Raw genomic sequence first — 19,387 nt, forward strand, 5'->3', positions numbered from 1 at the left:
GCCATTCCGGCTTCATCAGATTACGAATATGGCGCAGCTCTGCCAGAAAATTCATTTTTTCATTTTCAGGTTGAGGACCATAAACCCCTGTGAGGTCCCACACCACGTCACTCATACGGGAGTAGATTCTGACAGATAACGAGTATACTGATGGATAAGGAATAACAGTTATGTCAAATAGATCCTCATCACATGCAATTAGGATCCCACCTGACGCTCCAAGAGATGGTAAATGAACCATCTGAGCAGCTAGCTTGTAACCCAGTGTTTCCTTTAGAAGATTATTATTCCAGCTCATTATCTTTGTTTCTTGAAGACAGACAATAGTTGCCCCAGAAGAGAGAATCAAATGCTTCACACTTGCCCTTTTAGCTGGGTCATTTAGCCCCCTCACATTCCATGACAAAATACAACAGTTGGCATTCATTAATCAAAAGTAGTTCCCCTACATGCCCAAGTAGAGCCACACAAGACAGGACCTGACCAGACAACCAGCGACAACAGCACATTGCTAGTTGGGAAAAGCATGCATCCCACGCCTGAAATAATGACAGACCGAAACACCGACAGAGCAAGCCAAAAGAAAAAACACTGCTGACAATCCCACAACCTGCTACCCAAAGCAGTCATCAAAAGCAGTTGGGCGACCCACAGACCATTACACATGCGAGATAACATTCTGCACCAGACCGACCCACACAAGATCTAAAAACACCACTCAGATCCTCTCAGCAGCCTCTATGAAAGGAGCCTTGAGAGGTGCCACCTTTCTGCCCTTCTTCTTGGTCCCTTCCTTCTCCTTTCCCTGAATTGCCAACTCCATAATTGCCTCCATTTGATCCTTAGTAAGGGGCCTTATGAAATGCCTTGCAAGCTGTTCCATCAAATCCACCTGACCATTAACAGATAGAGCATTAGAGCTTTGAAATTGAGTTGCAGCAGCGTTATTTAACTTAGCAGCTAGAATTTCTTGAGCTTTAACTATGGCATTTCGATTTCTTCCAAATTTGAGTTTTTTCTTTGCAGCCAATCTAGCACTAGATCTCTTGCCAATAGGAGATGGACTTACACCCGCAGCAACAGCAGGCTGAATTGAACACCCCACAACCAAACTGTTTGAAGCTAAGCTAGAGCTGGGAGGCGATCGAATTAGCGGAGCATCAGGAGCTTTAGAGATAGATGCAACAAATTCATCTATAATAATGCTTGAGGGATCTTGGATGCTACATGACAGCGAAGAGGTGGATAAATCTGGATTGCACGGCATGACAGATGCACTATTAATATTTGAATGAGGAGGCACATGAGAATCTGCAACGAGTGGCTGACTTAATGAATTTGGGGCTGCTGGCACCCTAACTGAATCTATGATTTGCAAAGCACTCAGAGATGTATCAGGACTAGAATATGCAATCTGCTGATTTGATAAAATTGGGGTTGCTGTCTCTCTAGCTGAATCTAAGATTTGCAAAGGATTCAGGATTGTATCAGGATTAGGAAATGCAATCTCAATAGATTTTGGGCTTAACACAACATCTGAGAAACCTAAATGCTCTGCACTGCAAACCTTGGAAGGGACAGCAAGCCGAGGCTGCTGTGCTGTCAGGACGCCTGAAATCGAATCGCCAGCAGGAATAGCACCATTTTCATCTGCCAGCTCTTCCACACCAATTGGGGGCCAAACAGCAGAGATTAGTGGATCAGCAAAAGAGACCGACCTGACCTTCACCTTTGGAATCCAGCGCCCAACCAGCCCACGACGACGAAAAGGGGTAGACGGCCTGCGCCTTCCACTTGAACTGAAGCAGTCCTCCGGACCGCCACGGCACCGCGAAGAACGCGCCCAGCCCGAAAGACTGCTGTGCCTACGAGTGCCATGACGTCTATCCTGCTGAAAGTCCTCATCATCATCATGATCCCAGCCTCGATGACCAAAATCCCTGCCTCTGCGATCCTCTGATCTCTCTCTTTTTTCTCCGATAGAGTCCGGCACGCCGTAGCTCCACACAAAATCTCTGCGTGGCCTACGACAAGTGGGACCTTCTCTAGCATCCCTTCCACGAATGAATGAGAGGTCTTCCACGACTTCAATGTGGTTTCGAATGGTGTAAACATGGCCTTCCTTTAGATCAGTTGGCAACTCATGAAAAACCCCAACCAGAGGTAGCGGGGCACCAGGAGGAGGGAGCTCCCTATCAGGTTCTGCAACAGACAGCGAAACCTCTTTGGGGATATCACAAGGATCCGAACACCAAGCCCAAAGATCAAAGGATCTCGTGCGCTCCTTACGCCTCGAGCGCTCCTGGACATAGTGAATAGCACAGCTCTTTCCTAAAGCCCTAGCAGCCACCTCTTCTCCCCAGCAGTGAACCGGAATTCCCTCCACCCTGACCTTGACTCTGAACTCAAAGTTGGTTTTCCTGGCATAGCTCTCCTCTGACCAGTCCCCAAAGTGGAACACTCGACCACGATAGGAGACCGACCTCCTATCCAGCGCCCATTGCTTGATTCTTGACTCAGAGAAGATGATAAAAAACTGCTCTGGAAAGTGCTTGACAAGTTGATACTAACCGTGGTGAAGATCAAAAGCCTCTCTCAGCATATCCCTTGCTGACAGCACATCCACCTCATGACTGTTTCCATCAAAAGAGCAAACCACTGCCTTACTGATTAACTCATCTCTACGACGACGGATCGACCCGGTCGCCGAGATAGCACAGACTGCTCTTGCAGGCCGCGCCCGAGGGTCACCGGGGTAGCGCGCTTCCATGACTTGGCCTCCCTGGACAGCTTGGAGATACAATTTGTTTGGCTGGACAGAAGAAGTGTGAAGTGTATTACCTACTACTTAATTGATGTGTAAGTTATACCTACAATATTTAAACAGATTGTGTCCAACCTTAAGAACTGATCACTGCCAAAAAAAATAGTTAGGGGCTGTTTGGCAACAATATTTCTCAAAACCATAGTTTTACAATATTTGTCGTGGTTTTGGAAACCAAGGAGCAGTAAAATTTATGTTCAATGGAGGATTAATGTGGACTCACTCTAAATGGTGAATCACAGTACGGTCGATGGAGCGTGCATAGGGCGGCGGCGCCTTCGCCAGGGTGAACCCTCACGACGATCCCAAACACTAAACCCAGCGAGGATAAGTGATACATGTTACGAAGAACACGACGAATCAAGAGGAGGTATTCTTACCGGAGTTGGTGGCGCAGAGGGTCCTGGCCACGACGAGAAAGCAACACCGAGGCGTATCCCACTACTCCGGTGAGAAATCGTCGGTGCCCCCGGTCACCCGTTGTGCTTGCAAATACTGCTACTTCTAGCGATCGTTTCCCAGCTTCGATCAAGGTCTCGGCGACGAGGGTGGTGCGATTTAATCCCGGTGGGTCTCTATCTTTTTTATCCTTAGTAGAAAATACATTTTCTGAAATTTTGGAAGAATTTTACCAACATCCCAAAATTAGGATTTTTGGATGCTACATTTTGAAAAAAAAAAGTTTTCAAGAGCGCAATCAAACACCTCGTGGTATAAAATACTAGGATATTATCGAAAACCATGGTATTACATATAAACTGTAAAAAAATACGTCACTGTCAACATGTCCTTAGTGCATAAACAACCGAAGCGAGAAACCAAGTCATCACAGTACTCTTATTCAGCACGGAAGTAACCCCCATGTCACTTTCCCTGCTGCAACGGCAAAGATACAAATTCAGTTCTCAGTTCACAGTGAGTGAGTGAGGGAGGGAGGGAGGGAGCAAGCAAGCACGCGTAGCGCCGGGCAGTTTCTCGTCGTCAGTCGTCACCTCTGCTGCCGGTCCCACCAAAAAAACAAACACCTGGCAGGCAACGACAGTTATAGGAAGCTTCGTTCTCTGCGTGCCGGAGATTGCGAGCTTTTCTTTGGCCCTGATCCTGCAAGCAGGTCCTGTTCCTTTTTTTTCTATCAGACTTCCGGCTGCATATACCAAGCCGGAGACGGGCGTGATGACTTCATCTGCCTGTCGGATCAATTGGCCACCGCGTCAGAACACAGCACCGGCAGTCTGGGTCTTCGTAGAAAAGGAACGGACTTGACTTTGTGCCGCGTCTTCGGTCTTTTGTACAAGTGATTCAGCATACTTCTTTCTTATCGTGTTAAAACGTCTACAATATAGTCAAACATGCCTTACGATCATCTGACATCTTAAATATTTCAAACTGCAGTATTTCAAAAACTGTGGTTTTGTCAAAAACTTTGTTCCCAAACTGAGACTAAAATGTAGTGCTAGATAATAAGGCCTTACCCGTTGGAATGACAAAAAAGAAACAGAAAACACCTGAAAAATAGTATTGCCTTGGCTCTAAATTATAAATCGTTTTGGTTTTATTTAATATCTATTTTTTAAGCATACTAAAATCTATGTACCTATGAAAAATAAAATATGAACTACAATTTAAGACTGAGTACAGTGTACAGCGATAAGTTATATGAACCACAATTGTTTTTGAAAGGAAAAAAACTAAATTGACAAGAGAAACAATCAACTCTTTTAGAAACTTTGTATACCAAAAAACGAAATAAAGAAGAAGAAAAAAATACACACGATGAGTTTATTAGCCCACAAAACATGAAAAAAAATGAGAGTTAAAGCCTAACTCAGGCCCACAAAGAATCACAAGCGCCCATATTCACAGCCGCCGAAAGGTTTCGGCCCCCAGTTGGATCTCAGAGCCCAGTGTGAAATAGGACTGACTTGTCTCTGATGGTTACGTTACGTAGGGATTGAAACAAACAGGCAGTGAGCCGATGTGGCAGACCGGACCGCAGAAGCGACGACGACCATGAACTGAAGGCGCTGGCAGTGGGCCATGCGCCCAGAACGCTGACGAACCACGACGACGCGGACGTTCTACGAGGTCGGTGGGGCCGTCGGCAGCCCGCCGGAGCATATTCGCCGTCGACAGAGGCAGAGAAGGGGAATGTGTGGGAGCATATTCCACCCGTGGGAAGCCTCGGAGTCGGAGATGTGCAGATCTGCCGGACGCACATGCGCACAGCTGCCGCAATAGAAACCAGTGTCTTTTTATTTTATTTTATAAGAAAAAACTAGAAAAGAAAATCCAGTCTTCTATACAGGCCTGCACAGAGAGAGAGGAGGGAAGGTCAAATCGTAGAAAAAAAATGCTTCCTTTTATTGTTACGACATTGGCCTGAATATATACTCATTGTTTCTTTCCTTAACTTCAACAATTATTGATTTTGACAATCCATTTTTTATTTTAGTTCGCCATGGTTTTGGTTGGAGAAGAATTTAAAACCTAGCCAAGCAGTCGAGCACGAGAGCCGCCGCCGCCGCCGCCGCCGTTGGCAGGACCTGCTGAGCTCTGACGACCGGACACGGACGTTTTCCAAAGTCCAAACTCGGGGTAGGTAGGTCGTGAGGCTGCTGCGTTCGCCAAGGGAAGAAGCATCTAGTTGAAGCTAGAAACGGGCAGGGGGGAGGGGCCGACGCTATCGGAAATCTGAAGCCCAGCACGGACGGACGGACGGGCAGGGGCGGCGGCACATCCTCGTCTGACCGCCGCGCCGCGTCCGACATGCGCAAGCTGCTGCTCTTCCCGGGCCCCCACGGCGGCCGGGCCGGCAGAGCACGGGACGCCCGGGGCGGGCCTGACGTCGTTTTCACGTGGTCCGTCACCGTTGCTTGCATAGCGTACAGGAGTATAGTCCCATTTCCGAAACCAAAAAAAGTAAACAAAAAAATGCCGTCGCATTAGTTGGCTGGCAAGGGAAGACCAAGATGGTTTTCAAATCAAACATGTAAAAAAATGTTTCTTTCTTTTTTGAACGAACTTACCAGTTCGAATTCTTTACCGGCATTATTGGTTTAAATTGTTCCCCAAGAAAGAAAGAAAAGAAAAGCGGGGGGAAATATGCCTTCCTTCCTTCTTGCGTCACAGACCACGCGCGGATACACCGCACAACAGCCAGGCAGCAAGCAGAGCACCCACCGCCGGAAGCGGCCGTCGGACAGAACGACACGTGGGGCACGGCACAGTCCGGGCCCGCACGTCATCGAAGACACCTGACCTGCCCATGCGTCTTCTAGAGAAAGGCGGACGGACAGGTCACCCCCGCACCTCATTCCAGGAGTTGCATTTCGCTTTCTCCTTTATTTATTTATACCAATAAAAAATAAATCCGCCTTTTCTCCTCCCTATCGTGTGTCTCCTCTCGCCGGCTTTAAAAACGCACACAAGCGCTAAAACCCTCTCCACCGTCCACCTCAGCTCCCATATCCGCTCCCCTACCTCTCCAGCATCCTCCCGTCTCCGTCGTCTCGTCTCCGCTCCTCACCTCGCCAGCCATGGGTAACTCCTCGCTCCCGGCCGGCCCCCGCGTCGGGGTTTTCCATTTACTACTACTCGCTGCTCCCTCCTGCTCCGTGCTCAGACTCAGATCCGACCAAAGCGGTTTCGCTGACTAAATTCTCCTTCGTTTTTTTTTCTTTTTCTGGACGGATTCCTGGACGCAGGCAAGATCAAGATCGGAATCAACGGTGAGTCTGTACCCCCAACACAAACTCGTTCTTCCTGCTCGGTTCGTTGGGTCTGGACTCTGGAGTGATCTGAGTGGGGTCTCTGCGCGCCTGCGTGCTCAGGTTTCGGAAGGATCGGCAGGCTCGTGGCCAGGGTCGCCCTGCAGAGCGAGGATGTCGAGCTCGTCGCCGTCAACGACCCCTTCATCACCACGGATTACATGGTACGCGCCTCGATCTGATGCCTCCGTTCCGTGCCACGAGTAGATCTGGTGGTTTCCGGTGGGGGTTTAGCTTTAGCACCGATCCGTATGCCAGCATGCTCGATTTATGGTTAACCGTGGCGTTCGGTGCGGTTTGACTTCGTTTCTTCACTGGGTTTCCGTAGATCTGGGGGTTCTGCTGCTCTATCACAATATCTGTACTGCCAGTGTCAGTATCACTTGTTTTGTGCAGCTTGAGATGTCGTAGATTTACCGCTTCCTTCGCTTCTGAACGGATTTTGGAACCTGTGCGCTATACTCACGGCTCGTGTGCTCTCTCTCTCTCTCCTCGTCTTGCGTAGACGTACATGTTCAAGTACGACACCGTGCACGGCCAATGGAAGCACAGCGACATCGCCCTCAAGGACTCCAAGACGCTTCTCTTCGGCGAGAAGCCGGTCACCGTCTTTGGCATCAGGTGCTCCCCCTCTCCCGCTCCTTCCAGAGACACGGATTGCGTTTACGTGTTCTAGCTGTGAGCTAGTGTTTGAACCGCTGCGAGTCTACAGGAACCCCGAGGAGATCCCGTGGGGTGAGGCTGGTGCTGAGTATGTCGTGGAGTCCACCGGTGTCTTCACTGACAAGGACAAGGCTGCTGCACATCTGAAGGTATAATTTCGGCTTCACGGTCATTTGTTTGTTTCAGAATGTACATGTTGTTTCACTTGGGATGGATTGTACATGTGTGGTGGTTACATTTAGTGATGCTACCAAGTAGTTGGCCTGCTAAGTCTATCAGAGCGTGGGTTGGAAGTAGCCTCAGCTTGCCTTGGTTTATCCCTTACCTAGACCCCACGTGGTCACTGGGTCTGCCTTACTGCTGCATGGAAGCTCAAGAGCTGCATTAAGGCAGTTCTATTTTTAGTATACCTTCTTGCTTTCAGTCGAGTTGGTAGCTTGCTTCTGGCATGCTGTGATAACTGATAACCTAAGGCTTTAGAATGTACATCAGTTCCACTGCTATATAAGTGCCTTAACTGGACTTCGCGTAGAGATTGAAATTATTAGATTCGTAGTGCAGTGTCATGGCTCATGACTTGTCACTTCACTTTTACTGTATTTTCGTCTGCTAATGGATGTTTCTGATAGCTTTATTTTCCTATTGAATGACAGGGTGGTGCCAAGAAGGTTGTTATCTCTGCCCCAAGCAAAGATGCGCCCATGTTTGTTGTTGGTGTCAATGAGGACAAGTACACCTCCGATGTTAACATTGTTTCCAATGCTAGCTGCACCACAAACTGCCTTGCTCCCCTTGCTAAGGTGTGCTGTCCTTCTTAAATCATTTTTTATCTGTTCCTGCCCTTCCGTCGTAGAATCATTTATTAATGATATCTAATGTCATAAACCAGGTCATTCATGACAACTTTGGCATTATTGAGGGCTTGATGACAACTGTTCATGCCATCACTGGTGAGTTCTCTTTGGCTGTTTAGCAATGTTGAGAAGGTAGTCAGGTACTTTAGTTGGCTGTAAAATTACAGCACGATGCTTGCCTTTCAGCCACCCAGAAGACTGTTGATGGACCCTCAGCCAAGGACTGGAGAGGTGGCAGGGCTGCCAGCTTTAACATCATTCCCAGCAGCACCGGTGCTGCCAAGGTATATGATAAAATACACAATGTTGCATGCAATCAACTCTGTAATGGTTGTTTGCACAAACTAGTTAAATCAACCATTGATTCTCTGTTTTGTGTTCACTTAGCTTTGTGAATAACAGTATAACACATTGCAGTTCCATCTAAGGGCTTGTTCGGTTAGCTCTCAATCCATGTGGATTGAGTGGGATTGGATGGGTTTGAATCCCAAACAAGTCAAACTTCTTAAGAAAATTTTTCAATCCCATCCAATCCATATGTATTGGGTATAACCGAACAAGGCCTAAGGGCTTGTTCGGTTAGCTCTCAATCCATGTGGATTGAGTGGGATTGGATGGGTTTTAATCCCAAATAAGTCAAACTTCTTCTCAATTTTTTCCAATCCTATCCAATCCATGTTTATTGGGAATAACTGAACAAGCCCTAAATGAGCATGCACACATCTCTTGGGATGAAGCATTAGGAGATCCTTTTTTTATTGATACACAAGTTTTTACTGATACAGCATCTATATCTTCTGATTGGTGGTTGAATATTATTTTTTTATCCCCTGATGTTTTGATGTCCTGAGGTGCAGGCTCTTTAGCTGAAATATCATGCTTGAATGTTTCAAAAGGCCATCATAAAAATCATGCATGTGGTACACCTAAAGTTGTGTAGCGGCAATCATTCAGTTTAAAATCATCTTTGACCCCTGGGGATGCTAAATCTACAACGTTACACCTCATTGTGCTGCTGCTTACTGTAGTTGTAACAAATTGGTACCTCGTCCATTCTGATGACGAATATAGTTAAGAGTGCTTACTTCCAATATTGATGTATTGCAGGCTGTCGGTAAGGTTCTTCCTGAATTGAATGGCAAGCTCACTGGCATGTCCTTCCGGGTTCCCACCGTGGATGTGTCAGTTGTTGACCTCACTGTCAGAATCGAGAAGGGGGCCTCTTACGAGGAAATCAAGAAAGCTATTAAGTAAGCTTATACATTTTTAATACTCAGTTTGAGTGTCATTTCTTTTTTTTTTTCTTTTTATAAACCAATGTCTATGAATGCAATAACATTCCTTGTTAGATTTATTGCTACTATCACATTTAATGCTCAATGTTGTCTGTTTTCTGCATTGTCTTGCTTGTACATAGTAGTTTCTCCGTCTGCTTCGGTTAGGATTCACAGTAATAGCATTGACATAATTGCTATTGCTTTACAGGGCTGCTTCTGAGGGCCCACTCAAGGGTATTATGGGCTACGTGGAGGAGGATCTGGTTTCCACCGACTTCACCGGTGACAGCAGGTATGGGCTCTCTGCTCTGGCACCATTTATTAGGAACCCAACATAACTGACCATTATAGCACACGCTTATGTTTGAGTTCTGATTGTGTCGTTTGTGGAATTTGTTTGGACATATTCTGATCCATTTTGTCACTCGGCTGTTTCTACTCACCCAGGTCGAGCATCTTCGACGCCAAGGCCGGGATTGCCCTGAACGACCACTTCATCAAGCTCGTCTCTTGGTACGACAACGAGTGGGGCTACAGCAACCGCGTCGTCGACCTGATCCGCCACATGTTCAAGACCCAGTAGAGAGAGATATTTCTGCCTCCCTATCGTGGGTCGTCCCCAATGGCCTTTGGTCGCAGACCATCTTTGCTGCTTGTCTATGCTGAGAATAAATGTGAACGGTGCCCCTGGACGCTGGATCCATGCTGGTTTTGGACACGTTGTCTTTTTGTGTTTAACTTATCTGCTACCGTCCTGTAACGAATTCACTAAGTTCTAGTTCTTTTGTGCTTTGTTAAGAATATAAACAATGAGGTTTCAATTTTGGTGGCGCCATCCGGTCTGATTGCGTACTAGTATCATGCATATCTGAGCTGGTCTTTCCGGAGTAACAGTTTTTTTTTGTTTCGTGTCAATGATTCTCAGCCTGTTCATTTGGTCTTAATCCATATCGGTTACTACTATAATGTTGTCTTGTCTCTATAGATTGCAGCAGTCTAACACATGTTCTTGGTATCCTTTTGGGTGTGTTTAATGCTATTTGCTCTGTGTTGTCTTTTTCGTTAATCGGGACAGAGTTTTCTCTCTGTTTTGACAGTTTCGGTGGTTCTTTTTTGTGTGTGGTCAGCGAGTCACGAACTGCTGGTTGGCCAGCGAAATAGCGCAGACTATTATGGGTCTTCTGCTGGTGAATATGGAAGGACGAGGTTAAATTTTCTGCTTTGATGTGTCTGCCCTCTGCCGCTGTGCTGCATGCATGTGTTTGGGAGCGAAGCAGCGTGCTGTTTGGGCGTATGGTTGGCATGGTGTTAAATTATTTCGCTGATTCAGCTTTGGGTTATCACTGGTTTTGATGGTCACGCTGTGTCGTAAGAGAGATCGTGGCAGCAAAATGGAGAAAAAGGCAGTGAAACAAACTTTCAGGGTGTGGAATGTATGGGATTCGTATGGTTGAGGCCAGGATTTGTCAATTGGTCAAGTTGAAAAGTAAAGGCGAGACAGATTGGCGAGGACCGAGGAGAGATTGGGGTTCAGAAACTTCGGTTACACTTTAATCCCCTCCATCTCCCTCCACTCCTCCCTTCTACGTCCACTCTAGTCCAGTCCAGATACAGAGGAATTGGGCCATACACCACTGGAGCTGGGCCTGGGCAGGACGACCGTGCCTGTCGCGTTAAATCAATTTCGGACTGCTTCACGTACATCTCACAGATGGAGCAGGGAGTGAAGAGGTCTGTTTGGTGTCATTTCGAGCTATAACTTATCTAATCTTTCTGTCTAAAGTTAGTTTTTAGTAAACGATTAAGGTCCTATATAAATAAACTATAGCTAATAATTTAGTAGTCGGCTAATTGTACATCAACTTTTTTAGCTAGTTAACCATTAGCTATATAGTGCATTCAAATCGTGACCTAAGTTTAGACAAGTCACGGTGTCTTATAGGCTATCTCCAGCTGCGGACAGCGCAGTTTAGTCTATAGCGAACAGCGTTTTCGTGAACTGCTGGACACCAAACACACCCCTAACGTATCCTCTCCTCGTCGACGATGTGGAGCGGAATCACGCTCTCCGTCATGGACTCATGGTCGTTGTCAACCCAACCAAAGGATGGATGCAGCAAGAGTTTCCAGGAAGGAGATGGTCGAGAGTCGACACCGGGACTGGCCGGCTCACATGCATGCATGGCAAATAATTTAATAATACGCCGAGATCGTCCCGCCGTGCATTCCGGGAGTCAACGAGTCAACGCGACGACCAGCAGTGAGCAGTGAGCAGACCGGGAGGGCCGATGACGACGACGACGACGACAGCTGCCTGCAGCAGCTCCTGTACTGTACTGTACGCACACAGGTTCGACGAAACGAGCGGCGAGAGGGAGGGAGCGCGTGGCGTGGCAGGCAGGGCGTCTTGTTGGATCAGGGACATGACCACGCACTGACCAGATGGACAACAACAAGGACAGGTACAGACACAGTGGCAAAGATGCCGGCAGGCGGGCAGGAGGAGGACTGGAGCTGGAGGAGTACACTACACTAGTGCGCCCCGTAGAATCTCCTTGCCCTGTCCGCTGTCCTCCCCAGTCCAGTCCTGCCCGTGATCGTCGGGTACCACCGTAGACTTGACAATTGAAGTCTTCTGAAGGGATCACGCGTTGGATCGTGTCACCGAGAAAAATTCCCCTGTCACCGAATGCTGACAGGTGTCGGTGTCGATCTGCTGGACTTTTAACAGCAACAGCCACCCGAATCTCCTTGCATTATTATTCTCAGCAGCATCCGCCTCTCTCCAAAATTCCAAAAGAGATAAAAGAAAGATTATTACTTGTCTCTGTATAATCAATCTACTGGAGTACTCTCTAGCTAGTATAGTGTATATATATATATACTACTGACCTTATCTGCGTGCCACACTCTGGTCAACGGCACGCCATGCGCCCGCGCGGGCCCTGTCATGATCGATCATGATCTCCGGTTGGCCCAGATCGTCAACTCATCGACGACGAAACACCATAGTACACACCTAACCTAATTTAATGAGAGGTCTGGCTGATGCGACGATGCCTAGCTTGCTTGCGATCTCTCAGAGTTGACCAGACGATCGAATGAACTCCTCCTCAGCTCTTCCTGCTGCTGCTGCTGCTGCCGCCGCCGCCGGTGATGGTAAAGAACACTACGTGTGTACAGCCACAGCATGGCAAATCAAGAGTAAATTAAAACGAGCAGCGGGCGGACGCCTGTGTTCCGGTGTGTGCACACGGCCTCGCGTTGCGGCTTAAAAAACGCTAGCTAGAATAGACGCGTACGCACACGTACACTTGTGCATTTGTTTTTTTAGATATAATATAAGCAGCAAAAAACGACGACGACGATCGACGACCGCGGCAGTGTGAAGCAAATTAGGTCAAAGGACGGACGGACGGCGGCGAGGGAGCCCGCGTTCTGAGGGCTGAATTGGTCAGGGTCAGGGCCAGCGAGGTGCCGAGGTTGCATGCAGATGCATCCTAGCTGGCGTTCGGGTTACCCGAAAATTTCGGGTCGGGTAATTCGGGTATTTAAAATTTCGGGTTTTGAGAATCGATACCCGAAATTACAACGGGTTTTACAATACCCGAAACTTCGGGTACCCGAAATTTCGGGTTCGGGTTCGGGTATTCCCGAACTACCCGAACTATTGTCTCTACTTCATAAAACACATGCACCCTATTAAATTAGTATAAAAATATAGTTTGAATAATGATATACATGAACATAAAAAACACAAGCAATCTACAATCACAAGTTATGCACAGTTATACATAATTATAGATGCATAAATTAATAATTAAGAATGACATGAGTACATGACACATGAAAGTTCGGGTAATTCAGGTATTTCGGGTACCCGATTATGATACCCGAATTACACGAAATAATTTCGGGTTTTGCAAGTTTCTACCCGAAATTCTTAAACCAAATTCGGGTTTCGGGTTCAGGTTCGGGTATTTCGGGTTCGGATTTCGGGTTACGGGTTTTTTGCCCACCCCTGCTAGCTATGCATATGCAAGTGCAATGCATCATCCCGGCCGGTTTTGTGTGTCTGTGTGTGTATGTGAGAGAGAGAGGGGTCAGGGTCAGCAATTGTGTGCCAGCGCGATTTTTTGGAATTCGGAGCAAAAGTCAAGCGAGTAAAGTTGCTGCCGGTTTCGAAGAAAATTCGTGTGTAAACAGTGTGAAGAAGTGACTGCTGCGCGTCACTCACTGCTAGACGTATATACGTAGCAACAACAGCTTTCGCGCGCCTATCAAAACCTCAAGGGTTTTAACTAAAGGCAGGCCTGTTCCAATCTCGCGAGATAAACTTTAGCAGCTTATTTTTAGCTACTTTTAGTCATTTATAATCTAAACATGAGAGCTAATGGTGATAATTTAAGCTAAACTTTAGCACTTCAATTCATATAGCTAAAGTTTAGCAGGAAGCTAAAGTTTATCCCGTGAGATTGAAACGGGGCCTCGCACGCTAGCTAGCTGTTGCAGAATCTCCTAGCTCATGTCAGCAGATAGAACACTCTACGCGCGCCCAGCTAGTTATTTCCGTCGCCAATGGTAGCAGATATATATGGTGGTTAAGCTTAAGCCGATGATGTTGCAGCGACGTCACCATTAGCGAATTAAAGGGCCGGGGGGTTCTCAATCGATCAGAAGCCAAAGGAATAATAATAATAATAATAATAATAATAATAATAATAATAATAATAATAATAATAATAATAATAATAATAATAATAATAATAATAATAATAATAATAATAATAATAATAATAATAATAATAATAATAATAATAATAATAATAATAATAATAATAATAATAATAATAATAATAATAATAATAATAATAATAATAAACCAACCGGATGGATTGTTCCAAATACTCCTTTTCACACGTAACAACGGCCAAACGCCATCCCATCATCAACCACGCAAAGAGAGAGAGAGAGAGATTAGATAGCTGGCCGGCCGCCGCCGGCAAGCGTGATGCATTATTCCCATGGCGCGGCGGCGTTGGAGCTTCTGTTTGCCACTATATGTACTAGTGATCACGTCATCAGGTGACCATATCTCCGTCCAAGTAAGAGTAATTCCTAATTAATTAATTAATCCGGTCGACGACATGCAGGCCCCCATCGGTGGATCAGCCGATCGATGGGCCGGGAGGCCATGACGAACTGATCACCCTCGTTGCTAGCTGGGGTAGGGTGGGAGCTGGTTACGAAGAAATCACACAGCCCATCTAAAAGCGACGACGCGACGGCATCCTCCCAGCTTCCAGCTTCCAGCCTCCAGCCTCCAGCACCAGGGTGTCAGAGCGTGCTCCGAATCCCCCGCCAAGAAACGCGAGAGCCTCCATCACAGCTCTGCTGAGGTGTTTGTTTTGTTGAATGAAACAGACGCACTGCTTGCTGTTGTTGCTGTTGCTGTCGTTGAAATCGACTAATTCTGTCCTTGGTTGCACTGTCTCTGAGCCTGCAGGCCTCTCAATTCTGCCCGTCGAAGCGCCCGCGGCTTTTATTACTGTGTATATATATATAATACTACGGCATCTATCGGTCCCTCAAATCCTCCTCCTCCTCCTGCCGCAGCCCGCAGGGAGGTGGAGTTGTCAACGTGCCGAGGACTGGAGCGCCCGCGTCCGGCGTCTCTATAAACGAGACCGCCCGGCCATTTGGTCTGCTCCTCTCTGTTCTCCCCTGCCTGCCTGCTTCCAGCTGCATCTCTCTCCGCCGAGACCGAGAGGAGGAGGAGGCAAGGGAGGCATCCCTGACGTACGGACGGCGGCCATGGGGACGCAGGCGCCGGAGAACTACCCCGCCGAGAAGGTACAGGTACCACCGTCTCCCTCCATCTGTCCACCTTGGTCTTGTTAGTTGCTTCGCCGGCCAGCCATGGCGCCCGGCTAGGTTTTCAACGTAACGACACCGACCTGTCGTTGTCGGAGTCGGAGGCCTGTCTGTGGTTCACACGCCCGCCCCCTTGTTCCATTCCTTCTGAAGCAAGAGAGGCAGCAAAAAGAAAATAAAAGCAAAAGATATAATGATCAGATAGATGCAGATGCAGATACCTTCGCATCGCAGCACCCCGATCCCCCCCAACATCACGGGAGGAGACAGGGCTTGGGACGCCTTTTTTAAAAAAAAAAACGATCTTTTTTTTGGACGCCTTTAAAAAGCGATCGAAGCCCCCCCATCCCCTGGATTTTCTAGGAGGAGTAGTAGAAAGGAAAGAGGTGTGCCTGCAGAGGTTCTCAGCTGGCTCACAGGACCCGCGTGAATTCCGATGCTGCGCGCCTTCATTGCAGAATTTCATTCGTGTATAATCCTTTTTTTACAAACATTATCCTTTTTAGAAGGGTTTTTCCATCCTGCTGTTTGCAAACAATACTGTCATATATCAGCACCTGTCTAGCGAGAGAGCATCTTTCATGCACTGCTATTTATCAGTTTGTTTGTGTGGCATAGATGAAACTCCCACTAGAAATTCTCTGCCAATCCTTTTCCGCGGCGCTATTTATTTGTTTGTTTTTCTGTTTATTCATTTGGTTCCCTACTATAGTTTGTAGTACTGCCTTCACTTTTATTTACCAAAAAGAAAAATTTACTCACGGCGTATATCCTTTTGTCTTACTACTACTACTGTACTGGAACACAAACTGAGCACTAGAGTTTGAGTGCAAACGTCGCTGTCGCTTTCAAATCCACGGCCGCTTGGGGACGCAGGATTTCTCGGGGAAACCGCGTCCCGCGATTAAAAAATCTGTCGTAAATTAAACCATTTATTAAATGAAATTAAAAATGTGTCCACCTCGTGATGCTCGGTCAAGCACCAAGACCGTGTCAGCTCAGCTAGCTGTTACCTGTACCTGATAGATATATGGCCTGTATTTATTGTTCCCTCTGTCAATCCTCTCCGCGGTGCTATTTATTTATTCATTTATTTATTCATTTATGTTTATTTATTACATGCTTCCCGGCTATTTGTAGTACTATACTCTTATTTACAGAAAAAAACACTATCTTTGTAGTTTATTACTCTCTCGTTCTTTTTTTAATATGTCCTGTTTAGTTTAAGGCATGTACAACTCTAGCGGACGATAAATATTCGAAAATAAAGATAATAGTTATCAAGTCATGTGCAACTCTAGCGAAAGATAAATATTCGAGAACGAAGATATTAGTTATCAAGGCATGTATGTACAACTCTAAACCCTGATAATTGTTTTCTAAATATAAGAGGTACTACGATCCCGAGCCTTTCAATAATAAATACAATCAAAATACAATAAGTATAAGAGAGTCCTCTTCAGGAAGACTTCGTCTATTGATTTCAATAGTAGCGTTTGAGTGCGTGCGAACATCGCTGTCACTGGGGAAACTCAGTCACGGGCATCTGGGGCGCAGGAATCTCTCGCGGAGACCGCGACGTCCTGCAATTAAAATATATATGCTTATTCATGTGCCAAGACTGTGTCAGCTAACAGCGACAATGGTTGGGGGCAAACAAAACTTGCAGGACGCGAGGAGCGCGCGGGAGAAGGCCATCGACGACTGGCTCCCGATCACCTCGTCGCGGAACGCCAAGTGGTGGTACTCCGCCTTCCACAATGTCACCGCCATGGTCGGCGCCGGCGTGCTCAGCCTGCCCTACGCCATGTCCGAGCTTGGCTGGTACGTACGTGTCCGAGCCATGGATGGATGCTGGAGAGAGCTCGGCTGGTACATATATATAGTCGTCTGACGACCCTACCCCATCCCCGTCATGTCATGTCGATCTGCACTGCAGGGGCCCTGGCATCGCGGTGCTGGTGGTGTCGTGGGTGATCACGCTGTACACGCTGTGGCAGATGGTGGAGATGCACGAGATGGTCCCCGGGAAGCGGTTCGACCGTTACCACGAGCTGGGGCAGCACGCGTTCGGGGACCGGCTGGGCCTGTGGATCGTGGTGCCGCAGCAGCTGGTCGTCGAGGTGGGCGTGAACATCGTGTACATGGTGACCGGCGGCAAGTCCCTGAAGAAGTTCCACGACGTGCTGGTGTGCGGCGACACGGGGGTGTGCGAGGGGAAGGACAACATCAAGACCACCTACTTCATCATGATCTTCGCGTCCGTCCACTTCGTCCTCTCGCAGCTCCCCAACTTCAACTCCATCTCCGGCGTCTCCCTCGCCGCCGCCGTCATGTCGCTCAGCTACTCCACCATCGCGTGGGGCGCGTCGGTGCACAAGGGGAGGATGTCGGGCGTCGACTACCACCTGCGCGCGACCACCACGCCGGGGAAGGTGTTCGGCTTCTTCGGCGCGCTGGGGGACGTGGCGTTCGCCTACGCCGGCCACAACGTGGTGCTGGAGATCCAGGCCACCATCCCGTCCACCCCCGACAAGCCGTCCAAGAAGCCCATGTGGAAGGGCGTGGTGGTCGCCTACGTCGTGGTGGCGCTCTGCTACTTCCCCGTCGCGCTCATCGGCTACTGGGCGTTCGGAAACACGGTCGAGGACAACATCCTCATCACGCTCAGCAAGCCCAAGTGGCTCATCGCGCTCGCCAACATGATGGTCGTCGTCCATGTCATCGGCAGCTACCAGGTACGCCGGACGGACGCTTGGTCCCTCCCTCCCATGCTCGCTGCACATGCTGCTTTTCGTAGAGACTTGAGACACGGTTGTGTTTTTGGTGCAGATCTATGCCATGCCGGTGTTTGACATGATAGAGACCGTGCTGGTGAAGAAGCTGCGCTTCCCTCCCGGCCTCACGCTGCGTCTGATCGCTCGGACCCTCTATGTTGGTAATGCCCGTCAGTACGTCTCAACTCAACTGAGCTGAACTGAACTGAACTTTGAACTGATGTGATGCAATGCGACCTGTCTGTATTATGTTTGTGCAGCGTTCACGATGTTCATAGCCATCACCTTCCCCTTCTTCGGTGGGCTGCTCGGTTTCTTCGGCGGGTTCGCCTTCGCGCCGACCACCTATTTCGTATGCTTTTCTTCCTCCCATTGATTGATCCATCTATCCTGTTTTTTTCTTGCAATCACATCTCTGTTTCTAACAACCTGATCAAATCTTCTTCTTCTTCTTCTTCTGCCAGCTTCCCTGCGTCATGTGGCTCGCAATCTACAAGCCCAAGAGGTTCAGCCTCTCCTGGTTGACCAACTGGGTAAGAACTGAATACCCTATTATCTTCTCTGTGTTCATTTCTCTGCTTATATATCAACAAAAGATGACCCTCTGTGTTCATCAGATGTGCATCATTCTTGGGGTGCTCCTGATGATTCTGTCGCCCATCGGAGGGCTCCGGCAAATAATAATGGACGCGAAAACCTACCAGTTCTACTCGTGAGCTACCACCAGCCATGACTTGTAAGCACGATTGGAGAAATCTGTCAAAGCCTCAACCACGAGTTTTTGTTTTTGTTTTTTGTCATGCCAAACACATACATATACGTACTGTTTTTTTAATATTCAAAGGTGTTCTTCGTGGCTTGCGTGTGTACAGTATTATGTGTATGAGGGAGACATAAGTTTAATGATGCTGGCTGTCAAAGATAATGGCGGTTCAATTACACTTTCATCTCACTTGCTTCGTAGCTAGGACTTTGGAAGGGGCTACAGTATGTATTTGGGATTATTTGAGCAGTGTGTTTTTTGTCGTTTCTAAAGCGCAGGCTTCTTTCCTTGGCGCTTTTCCTTGCGATTACAAGGATGGATGGCACACTGAAGCCACACACAATCAAGTTTGCCTGTAAATCTCTAATAGCACGCTTGCAAGACGCAAATTGATCACCGGAAGGAACCTATGCGTGTGATTGGTAGGAATCCAGGTTCTTTTAGCGCCTGTGCTTGACAATTTAAGACTGAAATAGAGAAATTAAAAATTAGTCACTAAAATTTAAAACCAAACGTCCCTTTAAGGCTTTGTTTGGATAAGGAGAGATTGAATTGGGTTGAGGTGTATTGAAGGGATTGAAACGGAAA

The 19,387-nt window shown here is 47.5% G+C and overlaps 2 protein-coding genes across 7 annotated transcripts; both read left to right on the forward strand.

Annotated features, from left to right (window-relative positions):
- Positions 1-6,294: 6,294 nt before the first annotated feature.
- Positions 6,295-10,190, forward strand: LOC542718 (cytosolic glyceroldehyde-3-phosphate dehydrogenase GAPC2). The gene is given in 11 exon segments (NM_001112230.2): positions 6,295-6,364; positions 6,529-6,552; positions 6,655-6,755; positions 7,097-7,212; positions 7,304-7,403; positions 7,908-8,054; positions 8,144-8,204; positions 8,295-8,392; positions 9,216-9,358; positions 9,594-9,677; positions 9,833-10,190. Coding segments are annotated over 11 exon segments (1,014 nt in total). The 5' UTR covers positions 6,295-6,360; the 3' UTR covers positions 9,969-10,190.
- Positions 10,191-14,317: 4,127 nt separating this feature from the next.
- LOC100273455 (uncharacterized) lies at positions 14,318-18,983 on the forward strand. Of its 6 annotated transcripts, none has more exons than XM_008649327.2 (9): positions 14,318-14,470; positions 14,539-14,784; positions 14,892-15,244; positions 16,929-17,083; positions 17,199-17,997; positions 18,092-18,197; positions 18,297-18,388; positions 18,501-18,569; positions 18,654-18,983. In XM_008649327.2, the coding sequence occupies exons 3-9, from the start codon at positions 15,200-15,202 to the stop codon at positions 18,750-18,752; spliced, it is 1,365 nt and encodes a 454-aa protein (XP_008647549.1). In that variant the 5' UTR covers positions 14,318-14,470; positions 14,539-14,784; positions 14,892-15,199; the 3' UTR covers positions 18,753-18,983. The 6 variants fall into 6 exon arrangements, with proteins under 6 accessions (XP_008647549.1, XP_035815334.1, XP_020394431.1 ...); XM_035959441.1 differs by having other exon boundaries at positions 14,892-15,238; XM_020538842.2 differs by having other exon boundaries at positions 15,002-15,244.
- Positions 18,984-19,387: the final 404 nt, after the last annotated feature.

The sequence above is a fragment of the Zea mays genome, chromosome 6 (assembly GCF_902167145.1).
Source record: "Zea mays cultivar B73 chromosome 6, Zm-B73-REFERENCE-NAM-5.0, whole genome shotgun sequence".
Lineage (NCBI taxonomy): Eukaryota > Viridiplantae > Streptophyta > Magnoliopsida > Poales > Poaceae > Zea > Zea mays.

What these genes read in the sequence shown, in the direction of transcription:
- LOC100273455 (XM_035959440.1), top strand. Translation starts at nt 14,801, where the DNA reads ATGAAACAGACGCACTGCTTGCTGTTGTTGCTGTTGCTGTCGTTGAAA. An exon ending in ATGTCATCGGCAGCTACCAG is followed by an intron (nt 17,998 to 18,091) that starts GTACGCCGGACG and finishes TTTTTGGTGCAG; the next exon opens with ATCTATGCCATGCCGGTGTT. An exon ending in TCGCGCCGACCACCTATTTC is followed by an intron (nt 18,389 to 18,500) that starts GTATGCTTTTCT and finishes TTCTTCTGCCAG; the next exon opens with CTTCCCTGCGTCATGTGGCT.